The sequence below is a fragment of the Typopeltis vanoorti genome, chromosome 1, assembly GCF_054136105.1.
Source record: "Typopeltis vanoorti isolate ZY-2024b chromosome 1, IOZ_Tvanoo_1.0, whole genome shotgun sequence".
NCBI classification, from domain to species: Eukaryota; Metazoa; Arthropoda; class Arachnida; order Uropygi; family Thelyphonidae; genus Typopeltis; species Typopeltis vanoorti.
In genome coordinates, this window is record NC_143549.1 from 153,502,507 (window position 1) to 153,516,241 (window position 13,735).

Consider the following 13,735-nt stretch of genomic DNA (forward strand, 5'->3'; position numbering starts at 1 on the left):
ATCGCTGATTCGTCTAGCAACGGTGTTATTTGATAAAGGAATGTTGGAGACTAACTTAACAGCTCTTTCATCAAGCCAACACTTGACATTATCGATTGTACAAGGTTTAATAAGAGTCTCTGCATTGGTATGAGCTTCACCAGCTTGAGCTACACAGTAACTTATTAGGTATGAAGCTTCCAGTACTTTTTCATTATTGGTTTTAGCAAGTGTTGTAATAGTTTTCTCTGAAGCCAAAATTTCATTGCACTTCCTCTTGAAGAAACCAGACGGTTTATCTTTCAACTCGGGATGATTTCCCTTGAAATGACTCCGCAGTTTAGCAGGAAACATGGAACTGTTGGTCAGCACATTTCTGCAAATCACACAGAGAGGCCGACCATCATTTGTTTTGTGAATCCCATATTCAAGTAACTTTCTTCGTATTTTCGTTTTTTATAAGGAGGTCTTTCCCCCACTGCCCCACTTCTGTCGCGTCTTGCAAACAATGATTGAGGTGCTGCAGCAGATTCAGAAATGGTTTCTTTAGCGAAAGCTCTTCTGACAAAGAAATGCTGGAGTGCATTGCTTGGTTATCATCTTTTTTTTTTGTCATTGGCTCATCTGGTGAAGTAATGGAGTGAGCTGCTGGTTTGTCCTCCTTTTTTCAAAGTACCTATTTGAAGCCAGCGATCCATGCCTAAAAGAAAATCACACATGAATATGAGAATAACCGACTTTCTTTCATAACCCACAATACAAAATAAAGCAAATAAAATTTTATAACAAAATACAAATACTTACCTACTTGAAAACCAATAAAAGCACCTAAGTCAATCAATAATGTAATGTTTTTTCTACCGGAAATGTATCGCAGTAGTTTTTGGGGTTCGAATATGAGTAGGAAAAAACACAACACTTTATTAATGAACACTAACTACACAACCAAACACTAACAAAGAGGTCAAATGCACTGAAAACTCGCGGAAGAATTGCTAAGAAATCGCAATGTTATCGCAATGAAAATTCACTGTGAAGTGATTGATTCTACTTTTTATTTCTTATTCTTTCATTTCATTTTATTTTCCTGGAGCAGCTGCAGAGCCCTTAGGGCTCTGCGCAGCACAGGTTGGGAACCACTGTTCTAGAGATTAAAATTATAAAGGGGAGAGGCAATTATTTAGTACCCGTCTTTTTTTTTAATTCTCTACCAGGTATATAATATTTCTAGCTGCACAATTAGAAGTTTTTGAAATTAATTTTTGTGTCACAGCGGGTGTTAAAAATGTTTTTACCATAAGTTCTCCGTGCTATGTATGCATGCAATACTTGAACGTGATGCATCTTTAAGGTAATGTTTTTTTTTTTTTTTTTTATGAAGATTTCTGATAATGTCAGTAAACATATTTTTAACATCAATACAAAGCAATTAGAGGTTGGGTATTAATGCCTCATGGTCTTAAATGTCTAAAGAGAAATAGGTGGTGCTTTTCGAGAGCTTTATGAACAGACAAAAGAAACCACTGTTCACTCGTCTGATAATTTCATCAAGATTGAATGATCAAATTAAAGTGTTTATATTTTCTCATACTATTTTTATTTTATTACGTTACTTTGCATTAATAATTACACGATGAAATCTAATTTGTGTGCATAAATCCATAAATATTTCATTTTGAAATATTTATAGATAAATTATTATGTTTTTTATCTTCAATCACCAAAAAATCAACGAGAATTAAATACGATTGCAAAAGACCTTGCTATCGAAATTTTAAAGATCGGCCATGTATTTAGACCACGATGGGCAGTTTACGAACGGCTCTTGCTGTGTGGAGAAATTACCCAGCTTTATGCAAGCATTTTCCATCAAACGATAAATATAAGGGCTTTTTAAACAGACGTCTCAAATTTTTAAAAGATCTAGCATTAATGACTGATATCCTACAGGAATTATCATATCTGTCAGAAGCTCTACAAAGTGACATAAGTATTATAAGGGCTAAATTATGTTTCTTTTTTTTTTTTTTTTCTTCATGATGCAAGCCCTTTGTTAAAATTTCCATAGCTGACCAGTGTATATGTCCATATTTAAATTGCATCATCACCAAAAATTGGGCCTAAATGGTTGAAATATTTTATTTGTTCTATAGGTTCTCTGTTAAGAATACTGTTGATATTTTCCATGCTGCTGTCAGTTTCATATTTTGTTTTTAGTGTTGATTTTCATGGCAGCTTTGTTCATGTTAGTTATAAATCCTGAAGAATTATACTGATTTAGTAAAGAGCTGTAATTAACCTCTCTAATTTTGGTATCAGGCTTAATGCTATTTTCCATTCATATGTGTATAAATGATGAATAAGGGCTAAGATGTTATGCAACTTTGCCTTACACTTGTTTTTATATTAAACTGTCTTCCTATACTTTGCTTCAATTCTAACTGCTTACTTACACACGAAATGACTATTGATCTGTATAATACATTTATCCCTTATAATCGATGTCGGTATGTGACATCTAGCAGAAGCTCCTGTGATTTGAGTGTTCCCAAAAATGAAGTTGTTCATTTTAAACTAGTGATATTGTTTATGCATTGAATTAGAAATAAATTATATTGGGATTTTAATTACATTTAGATTAATTTTGAAAGGTAAGTTTCATAGCATGACACTGCTGTGAATTAGAACATTCACATCCAAAGTATTCTTTTTCAAGGAATTCAATCCTGAGGTACTTCGTGCAGTGCAATATTTGTGCAATGTATTCTTTATTGAAAGTGAATGGAGTGGTTCTAAATGAGTTGAGAGAGTATGCTGAAAATGTTATGAAAGGGAGTATCAGAAGTCTGGTTGGGTCAAGTGGTCGAAGCAGTACACATAACATGGAACAGGTGTGATGTAGATGCAGAAGATAGATTGTGTGTGAGAGAGAGAGAGAGAGAGAGAGAGAGAGAGAGTGAGTGATGGTGGTGGTGATGATAAGAATAGTAGCATGAAAGATGTGAAGAATGAATAGTCATTAGTTATGAGAGAGAGAGAGAGAGAGAGCACATTTACAGAGTCCTTCACAGGATGAAGCATGAGCAAATGCAGAAACACCTAGTGAGTAGTACTGCTGAGAATGAGAAGAAAGGAGAGAGGCAAGAAAAGAGAAAGGAATGCTGAACTAAGCAAGAAAGAGTAAGGAGAGAAGGAGAAAGAGTCTTGTGCAGTGATTCCATGATAAGAGGTGTGCTTGATGAGAGAGAGTGATGAAATCATGCCTCCTGAGTGCAGTGATGTTAGTGTGGTTAATAGGGTGCAAAAGAGCAAATTGAAAGAGTTGATTGTTTTGGCAGGAACAAATGATAGGAGACAAGTATGGTATATGGGAGGACATGAAAGAGACTGAAAGTAACAAAAGAGAAAAGTGAAAGAGTCAAGATAATGAGATAGCCATGGCATGATGGAGGTGAATTGAGAAGAAGGGTCACGCTTATAAGTCAATGCATAGGTTATGCAGGAGGAATGATTTGGAGTTTAAGGATGTGTAGCAAGTTTGACAAATGAAAGGACTTGCACTTGATGGATTTGGTGTTATGAATGTGGAATAGTTGTTGAATTAAGTGAGATTGGAGGTACACAATCAGGAAAATAAAGCTGTCGAGTGAGTCTACAGATTCACTGATGCAAGTGAGGGTAAGAATGTACAAAAAAGTTAATACCACTGGTAACAATCCAGAATGAGATAGTTGGTATAACGCATAAGGTTCTGGACCTAGAAGGATATTTCACTTTATTTATGCTGATGCAGAATTAAAAAGAGCAAGAAAGGGAGAGGTATCAGCAGACACGTGAACAGTAAAAAGCAGCCCAGAAGAATCACTATGATAAGAAATGCAAAATCAAAGTATGAGAGGAAATTAGCTGTGCAATTAAAAGGAAGAATGATTATGGAAGAATAATTTTGATGAATGCTGATGGACTGAAGCAGATGAAATAGTTGGATTACTAAGTGATCACTTTGCAAGGATGTCATTCAGTTGGAGATTGTGCAGTAACAAGAGCGGCGAGAGCTGATATCAAAATAGAGATAGATGAGTTGATGTGCATGGGATATTACAGAACATTGATGTGGAATAGAGCTATGGGGATTAGATGGTATATCAGTTATTACAAGATGGTATTAGGTAATTGGCAGTGCCTTTGACCATTGTTTAATTTAAGTCTCAGTTCTGGGTTGGTCCCAAGGGGATAGAAAGAGGAGGAAATGATTCCATTATATAAAGTAGGCTTTGAGACTGAGGTTTCAAATTATCAACCAATCAACATCTGAGGAGTGGTGGTCGAGCTATTGGAGAAGTTAGTTAAAGCCAAAGTCAGAAATGGGTAGATAGGAATGGGTACTATATGGGGGAAACATGGTGTTGTGAAGGGTAGGTCATGCATTAATAACATATTTACCTTTTATGAATACAATGACACCTGCGTTGGATAACTCAGGTGTCATTGTATTCATAATGTAAAGGCTATGTAGTGATACTGTGTAGGGATACTACTTGTATTCATAAAGGTAAGGGCTATGTAGTGATATTACTGGACTTTGCAAAGGCTTTTGACAGGATACCACATAAAATTCTGATAAATAAATTGCAGCACCTGGGATAAAGTTGGCAAAGTGGACAAAGAGGGGTGGTTGATGGAGAGATACCAGACAGTAGTTTATTCAGTAGCCTACTAGAAGGCCTGTGCCTAGTGGCATACCATGGGACTCTGTACTTAGGCCATTACTATTTAATTTGTACATTAATGATATAGAAATTGAACTAAAGTTCATATATTTGCTGATGATGCAGAATTGGGTAGAACAATAAAGAACGTTAATTTGCAGGATGATTTAAAAGACTGGCAATATGGGAAAAGGAGAACAGATGTTAGTTTAATGTGGCAAAGTGTAAGGTTATGCATTTTGGGATGAAATGATTACCAACTCTGTACCATATTGATGAAACTGTACTCTAGGAAATGAATGATAACAAATCCCTGTTGTTGGGCAAATAGCAAGTGGAAGTTTACAGCACCTATTACAAAAGTGGCTAAAGTAACTCATCAAATTACTTAAGAATACTGACAAGCAGAGATAAATAGGCCTTATGAAGAAGTTATATAGCCTCTTATAAAAAAAGTTATTATACCTCTTGATAAGACCCCATCTGGATTACCCTGGTCATCTATGTTTTTTGGGGGACAGGTGAGGAAGAGGTGGAGAGACACCAGTGGTGACCAAGATTATGACAGTTCTATGGAATGCTAGTTATCAAGGTAAGTTAAAGATTTGTGATTAACAGAAATTGGTTTATATGTGGAAAAGATAACGATATGATAGAAATCCAAATTGCTTCAAAGTTTTTTAAAAACTTTGATGATACAGAGGAAATTTTTCAAAATAGAGCTAGTGGAGGTGGAGAGCTAGGGATCACCCCTGAAAATTGAGCAACAGCGTAGTTAGTAAGTATATAAAGATTAGGCCCTTTTGCTTGGAGAGTGGTGAATGAGTGGAATAGGTTGGCAGAGTCGCTTGTGGATGCTATGAGTTCAAAGTGAAGTATGATAGCTGTTGCTCAAATATTGAATAGTGCTTTATATAATGCTTATCACCTCCCTCGATGAGTCTACAGACTCCTTGGTGTAGCCTGTGTAGTAATAATAATTGTAGCATTTTAAAAAGCATGGATAGGCTTATGTGTTCGTCGCACATGTTGAATGGATTTAAACGGTATTGATGCGAACACAGATTAATAAGAAAATAACTATTTATTAACTTAAAAGCTAATATTTTGCTGGTATTATATCCAGCATCTTCAGAGCACACAAACACAGTTTGTTACAAATGCGAGACAACCACAATCTGGTGTAACAGTGGTGGGGCTAGTATAAGTAATTGCAGTGTTTGCAAGTCTGTCACCTCTCACTGCATGGTCCATTTCCTTTTTCACTTCATCACATATAGTGGATAATAACCTAAAGAAATAAGACTTTACTGCAGATCATCAACCCAAAAGGTGGAATCTGTCACTTAACACTAGAAACAGTCTATAACATCAGACTTACCGTTGCCAATATCCTCTCCCAGTCGTTGCCTCCAAAAAAAAGTAATTTATCTTCTGGCCAACTCGCTGCTCTCAGAAAGTTACAGAAAGAAAAAATTATAGTCATCATCAGAGTGGATAAGGGTAATGACACAGTCGTCCATAATACTATGGAATATAATTGAAAAATGGATATTATTCTCAGAGATTGCACTACCTACATCCTGCTAGAGCACAATCCTACAAAAATACAAATTAAAAAATTAAAAATGTGCTTAAAAAAAGTATCCTCTTGGCCACTGGACATTACAAAAAAAAACTTCAACCTTTCAGTTCTCTTGCCCACTCTGGATATATGGTTTACCTAAAATCCACAAACCTAATTCCTCCCTAAGACCTATAGTAGATGCCACTGATGCACCATGCTTACAAACTGTCAAAGCAGCTGGCTAACACTCTTTCCCACTCCCCCTCTCTCACTGGACTTACCACATCCTTTATTTAAAAAAAAAAACTTCCCATTTTAAAACCGTGATTGAAAACTAACTAAATAATATAGATATACTAGTAAGCTTTGACATCATCTCACTGTTTACCAATATTTCCTTAAATGACTCCTTAACACCCAAAAAAATGTTTTTCCTTCTGATATCTTAGATCTCTTTTCTTTGCCATCAGTTCTGGTTATTTTTCTTGGAAGAACAAAATTTACAAACAGAAGGAATGACTATGGGTTCTCCCTCTTGCCAATTTTTACATGGAAAATTTTGAAAAACAAGTCATAGACTTAGTCCCTCTCAAACCTTCTATCTAGCTGAGATATGTAGATAATGATGATGTGTTCTCTATTTTGCCTCATGGCCCAGACACATTAGACTCCTTCCTCAGTCACCTCAATAGCCTACATCCAAGAATCCAGTTTATGATGGAAAAGGAAAATAACATTAGTTTACCCTTTCCTAGACACCTTGATAACACGCCTTCCTAATGGTAACCCTTCTTTCACTGTATATAGAAAACCCACTCACAGAGGCAGATACATTCACAAACTCTCCCACCACCCCCTCTCAACAGTATGGCATTATTAAAACTCTAACCAATAGAGCCCACAATCTTTGTTCCAGTGGAACCTCCCTTTCAACCGAACTCAACCACATACACAACACCTTCCTTTCCAATGGCTATAGTGATTACAGAATTAAAAAAATAATCAGTTCCTCTCCCGTTCTCTGGCCATCTCTTCAGAAGGATTTCAGAAATGCCATCACCATCCCCTACATCCATGGCATATCAGAAAAAATAGCCAGGTCCTTAAAAAAAGTACAACCTCTACACAACTTTTAAGCCTCACAGTAAACTTTCTACCCTTATCTGTTCTACCAAAGATCAGCTCTCTCCTCTCTCGGTGCCTGGAGTATATAAAGTACCATGTTCCTGCAAGCTTACTTTGGACAGACAGGTAGATCAGCAACCATCTGTTTAGAACACAAATCATACATCTGCAGTCATGACTATGGTCAATCTGGCCTTGCAGGTCATGTTTTGGATACAACCCACAGGAACTCCTGGAGAAAAACCACCGTAGTAAATTCAAAAAAGAAAGACTGTTTTTAGAATCTGTGGTGGCACTCAGAAATCAACCGAATTTAAATAAATATGGTTGCCTAAAACTTTCTAAAATTTGGGAAACATTAATTATTAGAGGTCTCACTTTACATCCTAGGGTACTTACAAATGCCCATAGTGGATGTATATAGGTTTCAAACCAGCATCTTCACAGTACAATTACACTACAAATTACAGATTGCGAGTGTGACCTTTCCTGCTGATGGAACCAACTTAACTTTGTCTTCTTCAGCGCTGAACAACCGGCTTCTGTCCACTGTTTTTACTGCTGTTTGGATTCTGGTGTGTAATGGTGAATCCAAGTCTCATCCATAGTAATAAATCAATGCACAAAATCAGTTTTATTCTTGTTAAAATGCTCCAAGCACTGTTCAGAGCTTTTCATGCGAGTGCGTTTTTGATCTGCTGTGAGCAAGTGCTTTTTCATTTGCAATTCTTCATGTAAAATATATCCTACATGTTCTTTTGAAATGTCTCTAGTCTCGGAAATTTCACACACTTTGACTCGCCGGTTATCCAATACCATATCGTGCAGTGATCAATGATTTCTGGTGTTATTACACTTTTTGGAAGTCCTTCCCATGGATCATCTTCAAGGCTGGTACAGCCATGTTTATACTCGGCAGCCCATTTCTTAATTGTCGAAAATGAAGGAGAAGAGTGCCCATAAACTTTTTATGAAGTTCAAATGAATTTCTTTAGGTGTTAAACATTTTAGAAAGAATTTTATAACTGCACGATACTCAATTTTATCCATTTCAAGGGATACAGACAACACTTTTGTTTCAGACAACTGTATAAAACAAACTACTTGATAGAATGACTTGCAACTTCACATGGATCTTATGACAGATGTACCAACTTAGAAAAAAAAATCTTGCCGATAGTGTTGCCATCTGTGGTAGAGGCCAAGAAGTTTTCAGACCACCCTCGTACTGTAATATGACAAATGGTACTCAGATTGTTGTAGTAGTGCCCTCTAGGGGCTAGATTTAAAAAAAAAAAAAAAAGTTAATTCAGAGAAGTCAATAAATATGGTCTTAGAATGACTGTGTCCTATATCTTAGGTAAATTAATTCAACCATGCTCAGTGAGAGTAGTAGTGTGTTATAGCTAATGCTGATTCTAAAAAAAAGTCTTTCAGACCTGTAGTGATTCTTATGCATTTAAGTTTTCTTCCATTTAATTCTGCACGAAGTAGTACCAAAAGCAGTGAAGTTACACCCCCCCCCCACACACACACACCTTCCTTCCTTGAGCAAGTATGGCTGTGTTAATTTGCCTAAGATCTAGGAAATAGTCATTCTAACACCACTACATCACTACATTTATGAATTATCTGCCCTCAGAGAGGGCACCTATAGGACATTAGTGCCTTTGCAGTTATTTGTGCCCTAAAGATGCCAGTTTTGAAATCAACTGAAATATTAGTAGCCGCAATGTATTTTGTTCTTTTGGTGTTTATACTTTAAAGTATTATGAATCATAATTAAAGACATTATCTGAACTAAAACAAAGGTTCAATAAAAATAAGATGTCCATACTTGAAAAGATATAACATGAAAACCATTAAAACTGGTGTTTGTAAAATTGATAGTGAAACTATTAAAAATGTTGATATGGAACTTCACCAGGATAGGATTATTTATTGAAAAATATCCATAGCTGAAACTTTATATTTTGTTACAAATTAGGAAACAGGAGCTAAGAGAACTGAAAATGTTGCAAAAACAAGAGACTAAACAGTTCCAGGATCTGGAGATGAAAGCCCAGTTTACTCGGGAGCAGCAGGAAAAAAAGTTCGACCAAGAGATGATGGTAACTATAAATACTTTTAATTAAAGAAATGTAAAGTTAAATATTTAATCTTAATATATATTTAATGTGTAAATCCCACCCAATTAAGGATGTAAAACTATTATACTTGCATATTGTGGATATGTTGAATCAGATAATCTAAAACTTTTCTAGAGATCAAATTTGACAGTTTATCATACCACTTCAGGGTTGTAATCTTGCATCAAATGATGCAAGCCATCTACTACTTCTATTTGTCTGTGTATTAGAGAAATTCAGTGAGGTCAGTACATTCCCAGAATTTAAGGGCTTTGGATATGTTATGCAAAGCTAATAATAATAATAATAACGGCAAATACCTGTTGGATATCTGCTTAGGACATGGACTGGTTATTACTAACACAATGTTCCAACATAAAAATGTGCATAAATTCACATGGAGAGAAGAGGCAAGGAATAAGAAAAGTCTCATTGAGTGTGTTATTGTTGATAGGGATGTTTACTCACTGGTGCAGGACACTAGAGTGTATAGAGGATTTAAAATTGGAAGTGATCACCATTTAGCCTTGAGCAGGGTAAAATTGAATTTCATATTATTATTATTATGTGACACCTCCAGGGAGTCCAAAGACTCATCGAGGGAGGGAACCTACTCTACAACTCTCTGTTCACCACTTACTCCACCAACTACAACGAACTGCAACTATCATCATCATCTACACCAATGCCATCTGCTGCCCACCATCACTAGTATTTTCACAGACAATCACAAACATTTCGAACTAAAATACTAGACTAAAATACACAAACATTATTCAAGAAAAAATTAAAAGGTTTGAGAACAGGAACCAAACTTTGGAGATTCAGCCAGAGAGACATGCGGTGAGGTTATCTGCAAGGATAGAAAAATCAGAACTCCATAGTGGACACAGGAAGTTAAAGAGGCAGTGAAGAAAAAGAAGAAAGCATATCAAAAGTTCCTGGCAAATGAATCAACTTGTGCTCTTAGAGAATACAGAAACAAATGTAAAAAAGCTAAACAAAAGTCATTGGAAGACTTTGACAAGGACATAGAAAATAAATATCAGGAAGGTGACAAAATATTACTCAAAATATTAAAAAATGGATATTATTTCTGGGAAACCTCCCAGATATTAAAATGGTATTCAGGTTGTTGTTTAGTAGTACCCTCTAGGGGCTAGATTAAAAGAAAAAAAGTTAATTCAGAGAAGTCAATAAATATGGTCTTAGAATGACTGTCTCCCTGTATCTTAGGTAAATTAATTCAACCATGCTCAATGAGAGTAGTAGAGTGTGTTATAGCTAATGCTGATTCTAAAAAAAAAAAAAAAAAAAAAGTCTTTCAGACCTGTAGTGATTCTGGAAGCTGTTGGAAAAAGCTCAGAAATGGAGGAGTGCTGTAAAAGGAATTAGAGATGATAAAGATGACATGAAAACTGGAGAAAAAGATATCTTTGTATGGAGCAGTTACTTCAAAAAAAATTGCTAAATGAAACGAGCAGTGACAGCACAGTGGTAAAAAACACTCAACAGGCAGCAATCAGGAATACATATCCATACTTGAAGTAGAAAAAGCCATCAAAAGCCTGAGATGTGGAAAGGCAGCAAGGGTAGATGATATTTGACCAGAAATTCTCGAGTATGAAGGTATAAAAGTCTTACAGTGGCTGCACTGCATAGTTTTCAGAAGGCCTGGACAGAGGGACAAATTCCAGATGATTGGAATAGAGCTCTCATAGTACCCATACACAAAAAAGAGAACTAAAACAATTTGAGAATTAGAAGAAAACATCTTAAGGTTGTGACAAATTGTAAGGTAATTCCAACAGATCAAGTAGCACAACAACACTGACTGCTGTGCGCAGACTTTAAAATAAGATCGAAGATAAGAACTTCTGGTTGCCATGGGATGAAGACAATTAAGTGGTTTCGCTTAAAAGAAGAGAGTGTGAGGAATCGTTTTAGGGAGAGAGTGTTAGAGAGGATTTCGGATGGACTGGAAAGTGTACAAGATTGGTGGAAACATAATTCAAAAGTAATCGTGAGCTGTGCAATCAAGGTGCTTGGTGAGACATCTGGAAAGATTAGAGAACAGAAGGAGGGTTGGTGGTGGAATAATGATGTACAAGTGGCAGTGATAGCTAAGAGGAAGGCAAAGCAGAAGTGGGATGAGTCCAGAGTGGAAGAGGACAGAGAGAGAGAAAGCAAGAAGCCAAGAGAGTTGTGGCACAGGCGAAGGCCATGGCATATCAAGATCTGTATGATCAATTAGAAACAAAGGAAGGACAGAGAAAAATTTACCAACTAGCGAAATGTAGAAATAAAGCAGCTAAGGACATCTTACATGTGAGGCAGATCAAAGATGCTGAAGGAAGAGTATTATGGAGGGATGTGGACATAAGAAACAGACGGAAAATATACTTTGAGGGACTTCTGAATGAGGAAAATGCAAGGACTCACAGAGGAGATGGGCAGCCTTCTGAGGGGATGGTGGAGAACATCAGTAGAATGGAAGTGACGGAGGCCATGAAGAGGATGAGGAATGGAAAAGCGGTGGGTCCTGACAGAATTCCAGTGGAGGCATGGAAGGCACTGGGGAAGAGGGAATTGACCTGCTGTGGGACCTGTTCATGAAAGTTTGCCAACAGGAAAATATACCAGAGGAATGGAGGGAGAGTACTCTTGTTCCCATCTACAAGGGTAAAGGGGATGCACAAGACCGTAAAAATTACAGAGGAATAAAGTTGATGTCCCACACAATGAAGATCCTAGAAAGGGTTCTTGATGGTAGATTGAGGGAGGAGGTGGAGATTGCAAAGGAACAATTTGGCTTCATGCCTGGTAGATCAACAACAGATGCTATCTTTGGGTTACGACAGATGATGGAAAAATATCGAGAGAAACAAAGGGAGCTGCATCTGGTATTTATTGATCTGGAGAAAGCATACGATAGAGTGCCAAGGCAAGAAGTCTGGAGTTGTCTGAGGGAGAAGAAGGTGCCGGAGAAATATGTCAGGTTGGTGCAGGAAATGTACAGAAATGTGAAGACAAGTGTTCGGACCTGTTTGGGACAGACAGAAAGTTTTCAAGTAACAGTTGGCTTGCATCAAGGGTCAGCATTAAGTCCGTTTCTGTTTAATATTGTGATGGAGGTGGTAACAGAGGAAGTGAGAGAAGATGCACCTTGGACAATGTTGTATGCAGATGACATCTTGCTGTGTGTAGATTCAAGATAAGAAGCGGAAACTAAACTGGAAAGATGGAGAAAAGTACTGGAAGAGAGAGGTATGAGACTGAGCAGAAGTAAGACAGAGTATATGTGTTGCGCAGTGGGCGGTGGCCAGGAGACAGACCTGGAGCTGGAAGGAAATGTCATCAGGAAGGTGAGAGACTTTAGATACTTAGGTTCGACAGTGGAAGAAGATGGAGGAGGTGAGAAGGGAGTGGGATGCAGGATACAAGCAGGTTGGAGGAACTGGAGGGAGATGGCTGGAGTGTTATGCGATAAGAGGGTGCCGATCAATCTGAAAGGCAAAATTTATAGGACAGTAGTGAGGCCAGCTATGACATATGCTATAGAAACTGTGGCCCTGAGGAAAAATAACATTAGCAGGATGGAAGTAGCAGAGATGAGAATGCTTAGGTGGATGTGCGGTGTGACCAGAAAGGATCATCTGAGAAATGACTATGTCAGGGGAACAGCGAAAGTTACGAACTTAGGAGCGAAAATACAGGAGGCAAGGTTGAGATGGTTTGGTCATGTGATGAGGAGGGAGGACGAATATGTGGGAAGAAGGGCCATGCAGATGGATGTGCAAGGAAAGCGGGGGCGGCCAAAGAAGAGATGGAGGGAGCTGGTAGAAGAGGACTTGAAGATGAAGAACTTGGATGTGGTGACAGCCCAAGACAGGAAAGTGTGGAGGAGACTCATAACAAACAGTGACCCCACTTAAGTGGGAGAAGCTGCAGAAGAAGAAGAAGAAGAGAGGTATTTCTCTACGAAGTGTTCTTGGTAATATTTATCCAATTATACTTGAGAAACGGTTGAGAAGGATTGTGGAGGGGAAGCTTAGTGAAGAACAAGCTGGATTCAGGCCAAATAGAGGCTGTCAGGATCAGATATTCACTTTACGACAAATAGTTGAGAAATTGTGGGAATATGAGAGTCCTGAGAAAGATTAGGAGCATGAACAGTAGCACTATTGGCAATATCATATTAAAAACGAGGATATTAGGAAAGAAGT

General features: G+C 37.4%; 1 protein-coding gene across 1 annotated transcript in view; it reads left to right on the forward strand.

The window, feature by feature from the left end:
* The window catches only part of LOC150110552 (serine/threonine-protein kinase 10-like), a 283,018-nt gene that overhangs the window by 181,502 nt on the left and 87,781 nt on the right, over window positions 1-13,735 (forward strand). The window contains exon 14 of the mRNA XM_090399708.1: window positions 9,368-9,491. Within this exon, the coding sequence (XP_090255834.1) occupies window positions 9,368-9,491 (124 nt within the window). The remainder of the gene's footprint in view (window positions 1-9,367; window positions 9,492-13,735) is intronic.